The sequence below is a fragment of the Zeus faber genome, assembly GCF_960531495.2.
Source record: "Zeus faber genome assembly, chromosome: 10".
Taxonomy (NCBI): Eukaryota; Metazoa; Chordata; class Actinopteri; order Zeiformes; family Zeidae; genus Zeus; species Zeus faber.
In genome coordinates, this window is record NC_137199.1 from 23,989,530 (window position 1) to 24,008,366 (window position 18,837).

Genomic DNA, 18,837 nt, shown 5'->3' on the forward strand with positions numbered 1-18,837 from the left:
ATAGAGTGTAGCCCATGCGTTTTTCATGGGCCTCCTTCACTGTGTTGCAGGATCTGTGACCCCTATCCATTACAACAGTAGGTATCAGTTGAACAATGACTTGAGGGACAGGTTCTTCTTGACCCCAGCATCTGTGAAGGCATTATGTGAATACTCAAAAGTGTGTTTGTGTGCTAGAGGGAGGGTGTGGGCCTCAGTGCAGTTGGTCTGTCTAGCGATCAGCCTATGAGAATTTTGCCTGCAGTAGTGCAACATCAGCAGCCTGATCCTCTCTAACTCCACATCCTCCCATACACCCATCCCCCACCTTAGAAATTGACAAAGGCAGAATGAATGCTTCTCCTTTCCCCCTTCAGCTGAGCTCCCCTGTGCCTAGTCATTCACCCCCACCACCACGTGCTTTCCTCATCGACGGCACATATTCATGCACCCTTGTGCACGCAGTTATTTGCTCTGTCTCTAGGTCTTTCGTGCGCTCTCTCTCTCTCTCTTTCTCTCGCTCTCTCTCTCTCTCTCTCACACACACACACAGACATTTGATGGTGTGCTGGAGCAGTAGGGCTCTGGTTTCATTCTGGCTTCAGGAAGCCAGCATAGTTGCTATGATAGAGTCTGGTGTTTGCGTGCAGTGACTTCAGGGCGCCTGACAATTCATATCTTCGTCGGTGAGTGAAATTAAACTCATGATGTTGTTTTTTGTTAAGCTACCTGACCTCCTGGTTTGGGAAAAATGAGGAACAGTAAATGCAATCGATATTGAATCACTGCAGTGAGGAATCATTTTTTGTCCTATAAAATGTCATTAAAATGTATCTTGTGAATTTATAGTTATTGCTCTGTAATTGTAGTAAATGTCATAATACATTTTCATATGTTTTGTTTGCTCATAAGATAGGACTGTATTTAGATATAGCTCGTTAGACCCGTTCTGTTTAACATAAGTTTGGATGAATTGAAAGACGAAAGCAGTTATGTACTAACATGTGGAGCAGGTGACCTGAAGTTTCTTCAAAGAATGCATTTATAACTAGCACACACTGTATGGAAAGGAATTAGTCGAGATTAAGCAACTCTCAAAGGGATGCAGGCCTCTGCTGATTGGACGTAGGGGGTAATTAGTGGAGGGGATTGCTTTTCTGCCCAGTTTATCTAACATTCTCATGCTCGTCTAGTGCCGTGCCTTTGTTCCTTCCAATTTGCACGTGTTTGACTTTAGTCCCTTTTGACTTATTTAGCTCAATTCATGAAGCGGTGACGTTTTTCTAAGATAAGAATTTCTTTTGTCACTCAGGAAACCTGCTGAGAGGAAACGGCTGCGGCTTGCTGCCACATTGCTGCTGCTCCGTGGATTTGTGTCATTTCCTGTGGAGCTGGCTAATACGTGAAGGGAAATGTCCAACTGCAGCAGCAGACTTTTTTTTATTTCTATCTCCCGACAAAAAGCCAGATTGAGGCTGTGAAAACATATACTGAATCAGTGCTCCAATATCAAAGTTTAAATTCATTCTGGGTGGGATGTACAAGAAGAAAAGAAGCAGATATAGAAGACCCCTTTTGAAATAGGGCACTGTTTTTTGAGGAGAGACTTGGTCTGTAACACGACAGAGGGGGGCAGACCTTTTCCGGTACAGCAAAGGACGTTGGCTGGAGGTCCGTCAGTCAGCGGCCATGACGGAGCCCAAGGCTCCTTGCAGCAGTAGCACTGCAGGCCTTATGTGGGCACGCATGTGCAAGGAGTGTGGCCAACAGCACGAGGGCCAGGACAACCACTTGTATGAGTACCAGGATGAAGTGGACGATGAACTGGTGTGCCACATCTGTCTGCAGCCCCTGCTTAGGCCTATGGATACTCCCTGCGGCCACACATACTGCTACTATTGCCTGAGCAGCTTTCTGAAGGAACAAGACTTCTGCCCTGTTGACCGTCAGCGGCTGCAACTGCATCAGTGCCGGCCCTCCAGCCTGCTGGTCAGGAACCTGCTGGACAAACTCACTGTGCTCTGCCCTCACCACACAGAGTGCCAGCAGCAGATGCAACGCTGTGAGCTGCAGCCACATCTTCACAACAGGTAAGGCGATAGTGAATGGGGAAATGGAGGCAAAACTGAACAAGGATTGTGAAGGAGACAGACCAGCTGTGATTCACTGCTAGAAGTACCAGTGTGAGATATAGGTTCAATGCCAGGTCAAAATTGATTGTTACCTGGCAACATTGGTTAAAAAAAAAAAATGTCACCATGCTTTTGTTTTGTTGTTTGCTCTTGCCTGTTAAGCTCAGCAGAGCTTTTATGTCAAATTACTCATTTTCTAATTACCTTTAGTACTAAAAATGTTAATTGCTAAAACACAGAATGTGTGATTTTGGGTAGAAAGGACAGGCTGGTTGGATTGCTTTGCAGGATGGTGTGAGGGTGTATAGATTGCTAGAATAGCCAATGGTCTTACTAGCTTTGCAACAGTATTTTGAATATTTTACCAAAGGTTTTTATCAAGCACTGCTGTAGCTAGAGCAGCTTCTTTGCAAAATATTTAGACAGAAGGCTCTCTACATGGTTTATTATTAATTCGTTAAGAATTTGCACAAGTCGATCAGATCTGTATGTATTTAAGTTGCCAGGCAGGGCACACTGTACTTTTCACTATGACTGAACTGTGATCGGAGAAATTGTCTGAGAAATCAGAAAATAAATCTTCCCCTGAAATTGTCTTTGGTACCGTAACATTTAGACTTTCCTTCTGGGCATTGTAGGATGTCTCAGACAATGTTTGTGTTTCATAAGATCACACAGCACAGGGTAAAACAACCAATTTTCCATGACAGCCATTGTGGTTTCCAATGACCATGTCTGTTAGATGGGGCTCAAATTGGGCCCAATGAGTCATGAGGGTGTCTTTAGGAGGCTTTTAGTTGCAAAAGTAATATGTGGGAGTTCAGCATTGATGCCAATGCTAACTATACTGAGGCCAATCCCTGACCCTTAAAGAACTGTAAGCATTTTAACAAAATGTCTTCATTCCCTGGAAGCTCATGGAATGTCATATTAGTGGATTTACTGTACATCTAGAAAAAAAAGAACATTCTTAATTCTACTCATTCCTTTATAAACTCGGTTGACATAAAAGTGTGTTTTGATAGGGTTGCTGCCCACTTTAATGTATGAAAGTAGCTCTTAATTCCTCCTCATCCAAACAGCTGTTTTTTTTTTCTCAGGAAAAATGAGCTATTGAGCTTTTCTTGGCAGAGAAATAACCTCAGCCCCTACTCCCAAACAATTTTTATTTATTTTTAAACAGGACTGCGACCGACGAATAGGCTTGTCAACATTGATTGATCTACATAAACAAAAAGATACACTTGTATAATGTACTTAAACCGATATTCCCGGATTGTTCAAAGCTCTCATGTCAAAACTCCAAAAACAGGTATAGGTGGTAGTCTGCGTGTGAGTGTGGGATCTGAAGTTTGTAAAGGAACAACTCAAGAACGTTGTCTGTTTTTGGGGTGTAAAATTACTATAAGGAGAGCTGTTTGTCCATGATGTGCAACTCAAATTGAGTAAAAGGGCAATGGAAGCACAGGCTCTGTTTAGTGTAACCTTTGAAACCTTCTATTGAGACCTGTACTTGTCCCGTGGTTTTCATTCATGAGCTCGGGCAGAAGTTGTGGGATTGTCTTGGTGTTTTCTTTTTTACATGGCAAGGCCAGTACCAAGTTTGACATCTGAGTTAAGCCGAGCCTTCTGTAGCCAAGTGACGTTAGATATAGTAATAAAGTCAATGATCACTCAAAGTGAACAGAACATTTATTGAAATTTTCACCATTTCAAGGTAACACTGTGCAACCAGGCATCTAAGCCAATACAGTGAACAGTCCTGGCGGCCTGCATGTCACGCTTCACGTGCAAAGTGCAAATAAACATTTTAAGAACAGGGCAGGCCTACTACAGTGCTCTTGCGTTATAACAAAATAATAGCCTAGAAAACATTAGAGATAGACCTATGGTAAAATATAACAAAATAGCCTATAATGATAGAAAATCGACTACATAATCAAACAAAATATGCTTAGGTCTCAGCGTTACTGTTACCCGGTAACTGCCGGTCTTTGACCGGGAAAGTCCGACATATTTAAATCTCTCCGGTCATTATGTCTGGTGAAAATAATTCCCTCTAAGCACAATTTGAATTAGTGCTGGGTGGATCATTTCGATAAATTCCGCTGATCTGTTCATTTCCACGCTCAGCAAGTTGCAACGGAAAGCCAATCAGTTTGGATGATCTAAAGCCGACCTTTCACCTCTGACCAATAATGTTTGTTGATAGAGAAATAAGCCCCGACCCCTCCCTCGTGGACAGGTTGCACTTGTAAACCCAATACACACAGAGCTAAAACAGAGCCGCAGTGTCCAGAATTCTAAGGAAAAGCAGAAAGATGATGCATCATTGGGACGCATACATCCATAGTTTGGCGTTTATTTGGATATTTAAGTTCCGACCCAAAGTAGACGGTAAATATCCATTGTGTAAAATATGTAGACGGGATGTCCCGACGAAGACTGACACCACAAACTTTAGAATTTATTTAGACTTACTTGCCATATTTATTTTTCATTTGATCAAATTATTTTAGTGGAATGTTAATTAAAGCAGCTGCACTTGTTACTTATTGTTTACCAACAGAAATCATTTGATTTTAAGTAGTAATATTGGTCATATTTTGTTTTAAATGGTGTTAACTGAAGGGACTTATTTTATTTTGAATATTCAATGAAATATATTATACATCTACAGCTTAATAAACACAAATAATATTTGTAACATGTTGGAGCTGGTCTCGAAGTTCCGTAAAAGTCGTTCCATAAATCTCCCCACTGTCGAAGTAGTATAATTAGTGTATAAACAGCGTGTGGGAATGGAAGCAGTCACATTGCCTTAAAGAAGCAGTGGAGCCAAATCCAAATAAAGCATAAATAGTGGGTTTTTATGAATATTTATTATGAGCGGACAGTGAAAGAGTGTAGGACAGGTTGAAAATGATCACACTGATTTAATAATATTGGTTTAGGATTATTGGGTCCAGGGACGGGGACTCGGTCCCCTCAGTCAGCGGAGGGAACCAAGACCCTCCGGGAGGGACGGGGAGCGACACCCTGGTCTATGAATGAAACAGGTTCTGTTGCCTAGTCTCACCTGATATTAGACACCCCTCGTGAGCATTACGTACTGTATCCGTAACAGTCATCTTTGTGGGAACAGACTCCATACAGGACTTTTCTGTAAAGGAGGCGATGTGTAAATGACTACCTACTGTCTTTGCAGGATTTATTTTTTATCCAGCCATGTCATAGATTGCATGTGGGAAAAGGGCTTTAACCAAATATAGGCCTATTCCAATATGTTGTAAATGTTAAAAAAAAATTAAAATAATCCTGTTATTGTTTCACGAGAAACGGGCCATGGTTTGGACATTCCTGGGAATCCCGTTTCCCGGGATGAAACCGTAGTGGTGACGGAAGTCATTGTGGGTAATAGAAGGCTCTGCAGCAGCCTCCCAGTGCAATCAGAGAACAGGCAAAGTTCAGGCAGTATAAACGGCAGTACTAGCAGTGACTGACTGACTTAATCAGACTCGACCTGCCCTCCCCTCTCACAGCCAACCTGCAATGCAGTAAAATAGTCATCTGCATAGCGCGTCTCTTCCAAATTCTGTGTATGAGGTCAGCCCCTGGTTGCCTTTTGCTCACCCTGTGTTTTTACTTTTATACCTTTTCTTACTCGTTCCACTCTTTTCATTTCCCTGGTGTGGCATCTATGCCCTGTACTGCTGGACAGCCTCCAAAACAAGTGAGAACTCCCCTCCTCATCTTGGAGAAAAAACACTGATAAACTTACTGTATATGCCTCTGCTGGTGTTACAAGAAAGTCAAGTCATTTGTTGGTGTGTGTTTATGTTTTGAGCTATTTTGTGCTGACCTTTCCCGTTTCTTGTTTTATGCTCTCTCCCTGTGTGTTCAGATGTCCTGCTTTTAAAAGGCTAAGGGAAGAAGCAGAAAAAAGAAAGAGGCCATCCTGGAATGAGCTTAAGGGACGTAAGATTGAGGGGGAATCCTTGGCGGACACTAAACACGCAGCAACGCTGTCCAGAACGACAGTCAGAGACCAGGCTGAGCCGGGGCTGATTAATCCCGCCTACGAGGAGAGTGAAGATGGTACAGTATGAAGTCATTTCCAACCCTCCCTAGTTTAACAAATGCATACCACGTATGTTCATGACAATCATTTATTCCCCGATGAAGTGTAAAGAACTTTTCTTCTCTTCAAACCAGAAGAACAAATGCTGATATAATTTTTGCCTCTGGCTTTTGATTCTCAGACATCCTTATTGTGAATCATCAGCCTATCATCTGCAACATGTTGTAACCAATACTGTCTCGTTCAAAGATTAAGTCAGTTTCCTCAGGCAACACTTGGGCAATGAGGTAAAGCGGAGAGTACTGTGTATTGCATGGGTTTATCCGATACTGGAAAAAATGGCAAACTTTCCCCTGAAATTTCAGTACGTGAACCTAGAACCTTGGCTACTTGCATAATAAACTGGTATGGTAAAATGTATTTGAGATTTGTTTTTTAATCTCACTAAGGGACACACATTTTAACGCGATATATAAATAATTTAAAAAATAACTGTCAACTATTAGTCCTATTTAGACCCTTGATGGCATTGACTCCAATTGCAGAAGATTGGCCATCAACACAAACAGATCACTCTACAAAAGAGGGGCTGCAGTTGGGAAGGCCAGAAATAGAAGACTATAGATTGATTTGAGGACCAGATCGAAATTTGTGAGGGGATTCTGGCCTGGGTTCTGGGTCTTGAGTTTGATATTGTGGTGTCAAAAATGACCTGAAACAACAGATGGGCATACCTGTATAGTACTCATCAGTTTGATAAATACAAAATTATTAACACCTAAATAGTTCTCATGTCTCCATCTGCCTCATTCCAGATACGACCCCCTTGCGGTCCAGTCTTGTTGCGGAGGCCAATGTGGTGGAGCTATTCCGGGAGGAGCCCGAGGACGAGCTGGGTCTGCGCATCGTAGGGGGGAAAGACACGCCCCTGGGGAACATCGTGATCCAGGAGGTTGTTCGTGACTCACTGGCAGCTCGAGATGGCAGGCTGGCTCCAGGGGACCACATTCTGGAGGTGAGGGGACACTTGTCCGCTAAAGCCCTACAGCCCCTGTCAGTTAAGGTTCTATTTTCTACAAAAATGCTCACTTTGTGGACTAATATTTTTCAACATTACCCATTGCGTAATTGGCTTTGGTAAAGTTTGTGCCAGAAATTTTGCAGTGTAATGATCGTAGCATGGCTGATGTGACCATGAATAGATTTGGCTGGCCACCAGTGGAAGCACCTGCCCACGGATCGCGCAGTATGACATACAGCGTCTTGTGAAGTCCAACTTTACTTTTATATTAGATTTGTACTTCAATCAATAGATCTGTGGTGGACCTTAAGTACCGAGGGAATCTAAACTCCTCCTTTGTTTTGGCCTGGGGTAAAGTTGAAAAAGTCATGATTCCGCAAAAATCTTCTTTGTGCATAATAGTGGAATTTTCAGAACCTGCGAAGTAGTGTAAACCTATCCAAACAAAGCAGATATTCAGGATAAACAAGTTGTTGCTCTCTCTGTGTGTGTGTGTGTGTGTGTGTGTGTGTGTGTGTGTGTGTGTGTGTGTGTGTGTGTGTGTGTGTGTGTGTGTGTGTGTGTGTGTGTGTGTGTGTGTGTGTGTGTGTGTGTGTGTGTGTGTGTGTGAGAATCCCACTTGTACCATATATCGAAACATTTAACCATTTTTGTACTCGTGCTTGATTAATTGCAAACTACCAAGTTTAAGAATTGTCATGGGACGCTCACACATGTTCACAGAACAGATTATCTTTTCAAAAGGATTTCAGCTGCTCCTGCATTTTTTTTTTTTTTTTTGTAGCTCCCTTTAGGTTGTTCTGGAATGTGCTGTAACTGTAAATTGATATTGCAGAGTGTTGACCCCTACCACTGGCACCTCTACTACAGAATGCCCTCTAAATCCAGCTCACCCTTTAGGCCAACCAATCCAAGATCTGAAAATGAAAGTTAAAACCAACCAATCTGCACAGCCTCAGAATGTGATATGTTACATGCATTTTGCCAGCTTTTTCACTGGGTCTTTCAGAGAAGGTATTGTGCTCCTAATTTATTGAAACTTGATCTTACTGCTCTCCTTGAATCAATGAAAAGATCTTTGGCAGGGTCTCTCGAAGAGTGTTTTTTTTTTTTTTTTTTTTTTTAAACAGGCTTTTTAATGGAGCAGGCAAACCTACATTTAAAACCTACATTTCATACCTTTTTTGTTTCATATGTTAGTCATATATTGGTCTGATGTTTGATTGCTGAAATGTAGATCAAAGTACACAGCAAATGTGTCCATCTGTTACTGGCCAATAAGTAAGATTACAGAACCATCTAGGATCTAGTTGCAGTCCTTTTTGGTATCCTGATATTTTAAGGCAGCAGTCGTTCAAAACCCATGTCATGCTGACTGGTGTAGCCATTTTTATTTGTCAGCATTTTTAACAGAAGGCTCTGTAATAGTAAATACAAAGTAATCTGTAAAGCCCCTTTCCCACTTGCACTGAAAGCTGTAAATCCATTAGCAGAGTTCCATTTTGGCTAAATGTTGGATAAGGAGCCAGTGTCTTATATTACGTAAAAGTCGTTCCGTAAATTTCCCCGCACTCAACATCATTCATTTATGGGAAAATGTACAGCTGTGAATGGAAGTGTGTGTGTGTGTGTGATTGGAAGCAGTAACATTGGCGGTAGGGATGTTAACAATTAATCGACTATCAATTAATTGCTAATAAGAATTTAATCTAATAAGATGTTGTCTCATCGATAAGAACTGAACAATCTGCGGTCTTCTTATTGTGTCAATGAAAGTATTTGGGGCGCAGGGTGTTTCGAAGGGGTGGAACCCAGCCAGGAAGTAGTACTACTTACCGGATTGACAGGGGGCAGTAGAAGTAGATGGAGGCTTCCAGAAGAACGACGAACAACGTGGCTGCATGTAGAAAACAGGAGCTTCTCGTTGTTACTCAACAACTAATGCTGCGTCCAGATGGGACACGGTAGACGGGAACAGTCTGGGTGTGTGGAGTGGGTGGGTGGAAGGAAATTCCTTCACATTTGCATCCCTAATTGCCGGGGCAAGCGCGTAAAGTAGGGGTGGATCTGAATACCGGCAAAGCACAAATCGTGGATTTTTACGAATATTTATTTCGTACAAATATTTACAAAATGATTTGTGTTCGGGAAGAAAAAGAAAACATTCATGAAAAATTTGTCCAAAATGTGGCACTCGGCTGCAAGACGAGAAACCAAAACACGTCCAGTCCCTACGGAGACAGGCACGAGATACAAAAACACGTCCAGTCTCTACGGAGACAGATCTTTATGTTTCTTAAAAATGCCACATATATCAGTATGAAGTGCTTTGAGTGTGGGGATATCGGGCGCAAGCGCTTCGCTTGCCTGCTCGGCAGCCGGAGAGGGAAGGAGCGGACAGGGAGAGGTAGAACGGGCGGAGGAAGTTCCATCTCCGGAGGCAGAGAGTGTAGGACGGGTTGAAAATGATCACACTGATTTTAATAGCATTGGGTTAGGGTTATTGCGTCCGGGGACGGGGGCTCTGTCCCCGCTCTGTCAGTGGAGGGAACGGTGTGCGTCCGGGAGGGGCAGGGAGACGGGGAGGTGGAAACCCGAGCGCTCGTCTCTGAGAGCCAGGAAAAAAACTAAACCGATTCAGATTGCGTCAGTTGCCGACAGATTGTCCAAACGATGGCATCTACACTGGACATAGCGTACTAACCCTAACCCATTATGTACTGTATCCAACAGTCATCTAATGTGGGAACAGACTCCATACGGAACTTCTCCATGAAGGAGGTCAATGTGTGAATGACTATCTACTGCCTTTGCCAGATGTTTTTTTTTTTTTTTCTTTTGTTTTGTTTTAATATCCAGCACTGTTATGGATTCCATGTGGGAAAGGGTCTTAAGTGTGTTGTATTTTCCACGGTCATATTTCCAGGTCAACGACGCGAGTCTGGCTTCTGTCCCCCATTGCCAGGCCATTGCTGTGCTACGACGGCCATGTTCTTTGCTCAGGCTCACTGTAATGCAGGAAAAGGGCTTCAAACCCAGGGATCCACGTCCTGAGCAGCACCCTACTGCCTCTAACAGTACCCCCGCCTCCCAGCCATCTCATTCCTCCCATGGCAACGCTGTCTCCAATCACAACCCTGGCAAAGTCATCCAGGTGACACTAGTGAAGAGGGAGCGCAAGGAACCCCTGGGTATTAAACTCATCCGCAAATCGGAAGAGAGTGGGGTCTTCATCTTGGACCTGCTGTCTGGCGGTCTGGCAGCTAAAGACGGCAAACTGAAGAACAATGACAAGGTGTTGGCCATCAATGGACACGACCTGAGGCACGGGACTCCTGAGAGCGCTGCCCAGATCATACAGGTGTGTCTCCCTGAATAATGTGTAGTCGCCAAACACTGTTGATAAACAGTTTATATTTGTCTATAGCTTTTGTCAACTTAACGAATGACAAATGGTCTCTGTGATTGTGTGCATATAGGCCAGCGAGGTGCGGGTGAACTTTGTGGTGATGAGGTCTGTAGACAGCCTGGAGGAAGGGAGCAACAATGGAGAGCACAGCCGGGCGGCGAGGAGGACCCCGGAGCCACAGTACTTCAAACGCCACTCCACCTTCCTGAAGGTAATGTGGGGAACAAAAATGTAGAACAGGAAGTTTTACTTTGCATCATTAATTAGATGGTATTTGATGTCTAATCATTATTATTATTTTTTTCAATCATAATCACATTGTTTAATAGGATTCTTAAACTTTAAGTTTACGTTCCCCTCTAATTACATTTGATGTGCCAGTATATTCACATCAAAAATAACTTTTCGAGTAAAGACATTTTGAGAACAAGAAGCAAAGGAAGTTACAGATGTTTTGAGTTTGTGCATTGTATTGCGCAAGCCCTCAGTGTGAAATATTTACCAGTTCGCCAACAGTGTGCCAACCTCCCCCTGTCTGCAATTGGTCCAAATATCACATGGTTGGTTGCTGGTTCAGGGTTCAACTTTATTTTGCTGTTCATTCAGTCACCAAATTGTCAGGAATACACCTCAGACTGACAACGGTGTTTGGGTACATGTTTGCCGGTGGTTCTTTTTCATCAAGTTTTTTTTTTTTTTTTAATTGGTTTGTAGTATACTACCTATTTATGTCAAGTGACTTGAGCCCCTTTCCCACTTGTACTGAAAGCCGTAAATCTGCTGGCAATGCTCTGTATTGGCCTCATGTGGCAAAGGGAGCCGGTCTTGATGTGCCGTAAAAGTCGCTCCATAAATTTCCCCTCTCTCTACCTAGTATAATTTCATGGAAAATGCCGGTACGGCTGTGAATGGAAATGTGTGGGAATGGAAGCAGTAACATTGTCGTAAAGTGGGGGTGGAGCTGAATCCAAATAAAGCACAAATAGTGGGTTTTTCCGAATATTTATTTGGTACAAATATATATATTTTTAATTATCGTGAAGAGGCAGGGGGGGACATTCAGAAAAATGGCGAACCGCGTGCTCAGCTGCAAAGACAAGAAACTGAAACGCGTCCCGTCTCTATGGAGACAGGTCTCCATATTCTTAATTGTATTACTTTTCTTCTAAAAAATGCCACTCAGAGGCTAGATGCGTATTTTACAGTAATGGCTGTGGTGTGGGGACATCGTGCACAGGCGCTTCGCTTGCCCACCGGCTACACCGCAGAGCCAGAGGGAGCGAGCGGACGGGAAGCGGTAGAACGGGTGGAGAACATTTCTTCTCCAGAGGCAGAGAGTGTTGACAGTTTGAAAATGATCACACTGATTTAATAACTTGGGGTTAGGGTTATTGTGTCCAGGGGCTCTGTCAGCAGAGGGAACTGAAACTAGAACTAGATACCTTCATGAGCTTTTTTGTTCCTGGTGGCAACTGCACGGCGAGTAGGAATGCTGAAGTGACGTAAGCCAATGGGGTTTCAGCACGAGTTCAGTGTTCCGCCTTGTATTAGTCTGTAAACCTTCACTGATTTCACCTCATCAGTCCACCAAAATGTGTTTCCAAACAGCTTTGAGGCAAGAAAACGCAATCCAGTTGCCGAATCTTCACTAATATTAGATCTACAAGGTGTATTTTAAAATTTGGTGTATTTTTTAACTTTCGTGAGCGAGGGCTTGCATCAGGATCCCGCACAGGGATTTTCTTGTTTCATTCAATTAACGTCAGAAAATAAAATAAATGTACATCTACAATAAAAATACTATTTGTTTATTGTTTTTTAATGGTTATTTGTTAATTACCACCGAGTGTACATGGGCTGGTCCCCACCCAGAGTGATGCGACTTGGTCAGGGCGGACTCTCCTCAGTGCGCCGGGGGCGAGGGACTGTGCACTTATGTCTGGACCAGTCACCGTGCACCTACTACGTCACTGAAGGTTCCTCTTGTGCTGGTTAGTCCCTGCCCTGAGGAAAGAGCTAAAAAAAAAAAAAAAAAGTCCTTCAAAACTGCATTCTAAGAACTACGATCGGTTCTAGTTCCTGCGTTGCAGACACCAATAAAGGGAGGGTTCCTCCAAAAGTTCTTAGAACTATGGAAAAGTTCCAGTAATGTTTAAACGACCAACGTGGGAACAGACTCCAGAAGGAAATTTTCCATACGGTGGGGGGCAATGTGGGAATGACTACCTACTGCCTTGGCCGGCGCTATATATATATATATATATATACACACACACACACACACACACACACACACACACACACACACACACACACACACACACACACACACAGCAATGTAACGCATTCTATGTGGGGAAAGGGGCTTTCGTCTCCTACACTGCACACTATCAGTAGCAAGAGCGGCACCCCCCACAGACAGAGGTGAAAAGCCCTGGGAGCAGACGCCTGCTTTGGTGAAAAGAGATAAAAGGGCTTTTCTGGGGGGCTCCCTCTGTCCTGATCAAAAGGACCGGGGTGCTGCTCACTCTGCCGCTACACAGCCACGGCCTTGTTTTGTTTGGTTGTTTCTTTGGGTGGCAGAGGATCAAAGCTGGTGACAGTTAGCTTTCACCTACAGAGTAAAGTCTTTTAGTCTTGCTGGGGGGTTGGGATCCCTGCTGTGGGAGGAAGCCCCCCTCCCCCGTCCGTCTCTCCCCTCAGCCCCCCCCCCCCCCCCCGGTCCCACACGCCCTCTGTTACCACCTTGGTGCCCACTTCCCCCAGCCCCCTTCCCATGGTTTACAGATTGGAGAGAAGCAAGGAAGCTGCATGAAAGCCGTCTCTGTTCGCACATCTCTTCCACTACGAGAGCCAAGTGTTGATACTTGCACATTAGCTGTCCTCACTTCTCAGCTGCATCTCAAATGCTCACATTTGTTTGTACGAGGGGTTTTACAAGAAGAATCAATTAAGTCAAAGAAGGCCGGAGGTCTCAATAATGGATCATCATACCGCCACTCCCGCCCCCCAATAAATGTTTGAAGCATGCATAATATCACAAAGGCCTTGAATCACGGTAGCCTAAACTTTAGGTGTCATGACCGTCAAGTATTTAAGATGACTGCAGTAGATACGATAGTTGTGGAACAAAAGGTTGATTGTGAAGTATTTGACCTGTCTGATTGCCGGTCATCTAGGACCCTCCGGGTGGCTTTTCCAGCCAGGAGAAAACCGTGAGCCTCAAGAAGGAGCCTCGTCTTTCTCTTGGCATCACCATTGCCGGTGGGAGGGATTGCCGCAGCCGCCTGCCTGTCTACATCACCAGCGTGCAGCCAGTGGGCTGCCTGCACCGAGATGGCACCATCAAAACAGGTACGAGCCAGTCTCCGTAACTTTGAATGTGAGTGGAAACTGCATAGTTGACCAAATGAGTTTCCCAGACTCTATTGAGTCATGATGAATGGCTTTTCTCGCCCATAAATTCACTTTTTATACAAAAAGAACTATCTTATTAGACTTTAACAAAACGATTGAACAGACATTTTAAACAATAAACTTGAGAATCTGGCCCTACGATGTATGTTCTCCATGTTATATGGTGGTGTTCTTTCGTTCAGTTTATTGCCCAAGAACACTTAAAGGATTATAGTGTCCATCGTATTCCCACCACAGTAATCATCTCTGTTCTAAATCTAATCAAATTATTCAGTACAGGGTTGGTATTTTAGTTGGCAGGACTGTCTAACCCATAAAGCAATGAAGCAAGCGTACGTGGACACAGCAAAATGATCACAAACTCTCCCAGAACACACCATTCTCACATTGCAGTCTTGTCGTGGTTTTGGGAGACACTTTCCAGCTACATTCCCGGCATTGTTTTTGCCGGTCAGTTTTCCTGCACAGGGGCTGTACATACATCATTGTGATGTAATAATATGGCTCAAAGAAATACTGGAAAAGAGATCCAGGTTGAAAAAAAAAACAAACGAACGAATTCTCCTTTTCAAACCGGACTGATGCTTGCCAGCATCGGTCTGCACGGTCCTAATAACTTGGATCACTGCAGCGCAGTGTCCCTGATTTTCTTCGTCTTTCTCATCAATCACTAGCTGTGTGCGTCCGGGGATGAAAGATGTTTTTCGAGCGAGGCTGCGCGGCCAATGAATTATGTTGTGTGTGTCTAATTTAAGGAACTCAATAAGCGCATTCTTCAAGCTAAAACGCTGTCCTTTGGATCGTCGTCCACAGGGGACATTTTGCTGAGCATCAATGGCGTGGACCTGACACAGCTGACGTACAGCGAGGCGGTGTCGGTGCTGAAGACACAGACCGCCCAGAGCCAGGTGGTGCTGCGTGTCCTGCAGACCCTCTCGGAGGACGCCGAGGCCGACGACGGCGGCGAGTCGGACGACGCCAACGAGCTGGAGAGCGCGGAGGGCACACAAGAGGACGACCTCAACTGGACCCCGCTGTGGACGCGATGGCTGGGCATGCCAAGGTAGGGCCGCTTTCAACCCGTCTGATCAATCCACGGGTGTGTTTTAACATAAAGGGTGTTGACCTGGAGCCATCCCCCCTCTCTCTCGTTTCAGTCACATGCACTGGTGCCGTGACATTGTGCTGCTGAAGACCAACAACGAGAGCTGGGGCTTTAGCATCGTTGGGGGCTACGAGGAGAGCCACGGCCAGCAGCCCTTCTTCATCAAAACCATTGTGCCTGGGACACCTGCTCACTTTGACGGACGCCTCAAGTGAGTTACCCAGTGCATGAGGAGCTTTTGTACCTTGTCACACACCCCGTGAACCCTGTAATCGCTGACAGCCTGTGATTCCCTCCAGGTGCGGTGATGAGATAGTTGCTGTCAACGGAGCCACCACGGTGGGCATGAACAACTCGTCGCTCATCCCCATGCTCAAGCTGCAGAAAAATAAAGTCACACTGACTGTGGTGTCCTGGCCAGGAAGTCTGGTCTAAGAACACACACACACTCTCCACTTTCCATGAAATCATTCGCTGCCACTTCATCGCACACAAGCTCATATCTAGGTGAAATTATTTTGTAGACTGTTTGTTAGCAAATGCACTTGAACACATTCTAACCTTTCTAAGTGGGGCTTTCACAATGACGAGTTCGGTGCACATCTGTTACATTAGCTGATGAACTCAAGGTGCAGGTGATTTCACGCCTCTGGGGAAAAAGTGCGTTAATCAGGGTGTGAGATTAATGACAATCAGTGGACATGGTTCTTGTTAAATGCCTGTTTTGTTTTGTTTTTGTTTGTTTTTTTTTTTTTTGGGTGGTTGTAATGCCTTTGGTTCAAGTGATTTACATACGTGTATGTAATCCAAAGATTGGGTAGTGTAGACATTTGTATAATCATGAAGAAGAAATATGCAGGACTTGATATAAAAACAATGATTACTGGCTATTTCAAGGGGTGAGGTCGATCATATCTTCATCTGGACCAATGTACATTTAAATACTTTGATGATTTCACAAATTCTCTTTGTATTGCACTTTTAAAAGCTGCGACATAGTGCTTCACAAAAATGTTAAAATATGTTGGAACACACAACAGCAACCAAGGCAAGATGTATACAACCAAAAGCCTGATACATAGACCTCCCTAAAGAGGAAAACTTCACTCAATTGTCAGTAAAAAGGGGGAGGAAAAGAAACCAATGAAGCTGAGAGTACTATCACCTACAATGGCTTGAACCACCACCTGGCCTTAATTGTTTTGCCTTTCGTTATGCAGGAGTTTAAAGCTTTTCATTTGACAAAAGTATGACCCAGTGACTGTATTAACTGCAACGTAGTAATCTTGAATTTATGTCCCAGGGCTCCCACTGAATGTCTTTGATAGTGTGAGTTCCTGGGTCGCATTGAGGGACGGATGCATTGTTGCCTTAATAACCACTGAACCAAAAAATGTTTGAATTTATCTTATTTAAAATTCTGTCACTTAACACAATGTTGAGTGCTTCTATTGTTTAGTATTCATAGGTAGGTTGATGGGTAGACACCCTTGCTGTTTTATGATATTTTATTCAGTTTTTCCCTCGGTCATTCCTTCTGGGGCTTAACTCAGATGATTTAAAAAGCCTTATTGACAATAACATTGTTTTCAGAGTTTCTGCTTTTTCCTTCGGTCAAAAGATTGTTTGATTAGAAAATGCAGGTTTTATATTTGTCTTGGGCCGTCGCCTTTCATTGTGTTCAATAAACTGTTTAGGAATCACAACTTTGCTCCGTCTGATTGAAGTTAGAGATTTACGCTTGTGTAGATGCCTCAACAACCGACATGCTGTTAAATTAAACCTGTCGCTGCTTTCCAGTCAATGGAACATTATTGAATATTTTGTTCTCACGGTCAAGAACCTCAGTTTTATTTTATTTCAATTTTATTTTTATTTTTTTTAAAGTCCAGGCAAGCTTACATAGAAGCCTGATGAGGTTAACATGACGTTCATCGGTCAGAAGACTGTAATATAATGCAGCAAATTAGATGCTTCTATGCATATGTACAGTGGGCCTCAGATTATGTTCAATGGTTTTGTATACACGGACTCTGCACTTTGGTACGATATTGGATTAAATTTTATAATAGTAATAGTTCTTGTGAAATAATATATTGACCACCAACAATACACAGCCTCAGAATAGTTGGAATTGTACATGGTCAACACTGTTCATGGCTCAATGTGCCCCCTAGTGGTGGCAGATGGCCTAACAAAGGACCTGTGGTTTATTGTGTGCCCCTTCAATCCACGCATCAGTTGTCAAATCTCTTATCAAAACAGTTTCATTCAGGAACGAAAATAAATCAAAGATTCTGCGCTTGTTCAATAAAATGGCCACAGCACCTTGTAGGCCGTAAGTATTCCTCTCAAACAACTATCTGAGGATAACAGTGAGTTGCTCAATTTCACCCCATTTAAAATAAAAAGGTGTACTTCAATCATTGAGTAACACTGTGGATATTAAGGAAAAATGGGATTTTGAAATAAATATTACGATTAACGATGAAACTTGGGAAAATACATGCAGAGACGGAGGCAGAGAGGGACACAAACATCCAATTAGTCCAGTATGGAAGGTTAATATTGGAAAGATGTCCGGATGGAAATTCATGACATTATGGGATTTGATCTGCACTAAACCCAGCGTGCTATATTATAGGTGAAGTTCCAGATGACCTGCTCGGAAGCCAAAACTCTTAAAATAAGAATTAATAACTTAACTGGAAAAATACAAATCCTCCAACAATACAAGACTGGAGGGTGAGAGTAAAATAAATATATATTATGGAACACACAACAGCAAAACTACAACTAAGAGCAGATATTTTTTGTGTCAAATGGGCTTCCGTCATATCCAAACTCCCAAGACTGAAAGTATGTGATGTATGAGCATGACCACTCTCGCCCCTCAACATACACAGCCCCATATATTGTATGTTTACCAACAGTGATGCCACATTTGATCGACCACCAAGAAACTGTAAAATGTGAATATAATTTCTATGACTTGTAATGCCTCTATATATATCTATATAGATATATATCTATATCTATATATCTATAGATATATATCTATATAGATATATATAGATATCTATATATCTATATCTATATATCTATATATATATATAACTATCTATATATATATATATCTATATATCTACAGCATCAAAAAGCTGTAACCTTGTTTAGATTACTTAAAAGTATTGGTGATGTGAAAGATTTCTTTAAACAATAAAATAAAAACTTTTAAAAGAAAAAGGTGAATTATTTCAAAACGGTTGTGCCCCATTTCAAGGCCTTGACAAAGGTAGATTTTAAGTTTCAAGGGGACATCTGTCCTCATTACAGCCCCTCCACAAGAACAATGTTAGTGGTAAAGCAAAGAACAAAGCAGTGCATTGAACAAAGAAAAGCACATGAGAAGACTTTTCTGCTTGTGATAACAAGTATCCTATTGGTATTTCTATTAAATCTATAGTTTAACAAACATGTTAAGGTATTGTAGGTTGTTAACATTTCAGCCATGTCGCACTTCACCAATCTCTTGGTAGTAAAATAGCAATCTTTGGGCAAAGTCCAGACACCAATAATGATCTATTTTTTACAAAGACTGTACTCAATTCACTTATTTTACAGTGTTTCATGGTTAACATGGCCTCATAACAGAAAGGATGCAAGTAAAATACATGACAGCAATGGAGAAAG

The 18,837-nt window shown here is 42.8% G+C and overlaps 1 protein-coding gene across 1 annotated transcript; it reads left to right on the forward strand.

The window, feature by feature from the left end:
* Positions 1-1,563: 1,563 nt before the first annotated feature.
* On the forward strand, positions 1,564-17,051 carry lnx2b (ligand of numb-protein X 2b). The gene is made up of 9 exons (XM_080007991.1): positions 1,564-2,069; positions 6,016-6,209; positions 7,008-7,207; positions 10,140-10,574; positions 10,693-10,833; positions 13,802-13,976; positions 14,853-15,102; positions 15,197-15,355; positions 15,444-17,051. The coding sequence occupies exons 1-9, from the start codon at positions 1,669-1,671 to the stop codon at positions 15,577-15,579; spliced, it is 2,091 nt and encodes a 696-aa protein (XP_079864117.1). The 5' UTR covers positions 1,564-1,668; the 3' UTR covers positions 15,580-17,051.
* The last annotated feature ends 1,786 nt before the right edge of the window (positions 17,052-18,837 follow it).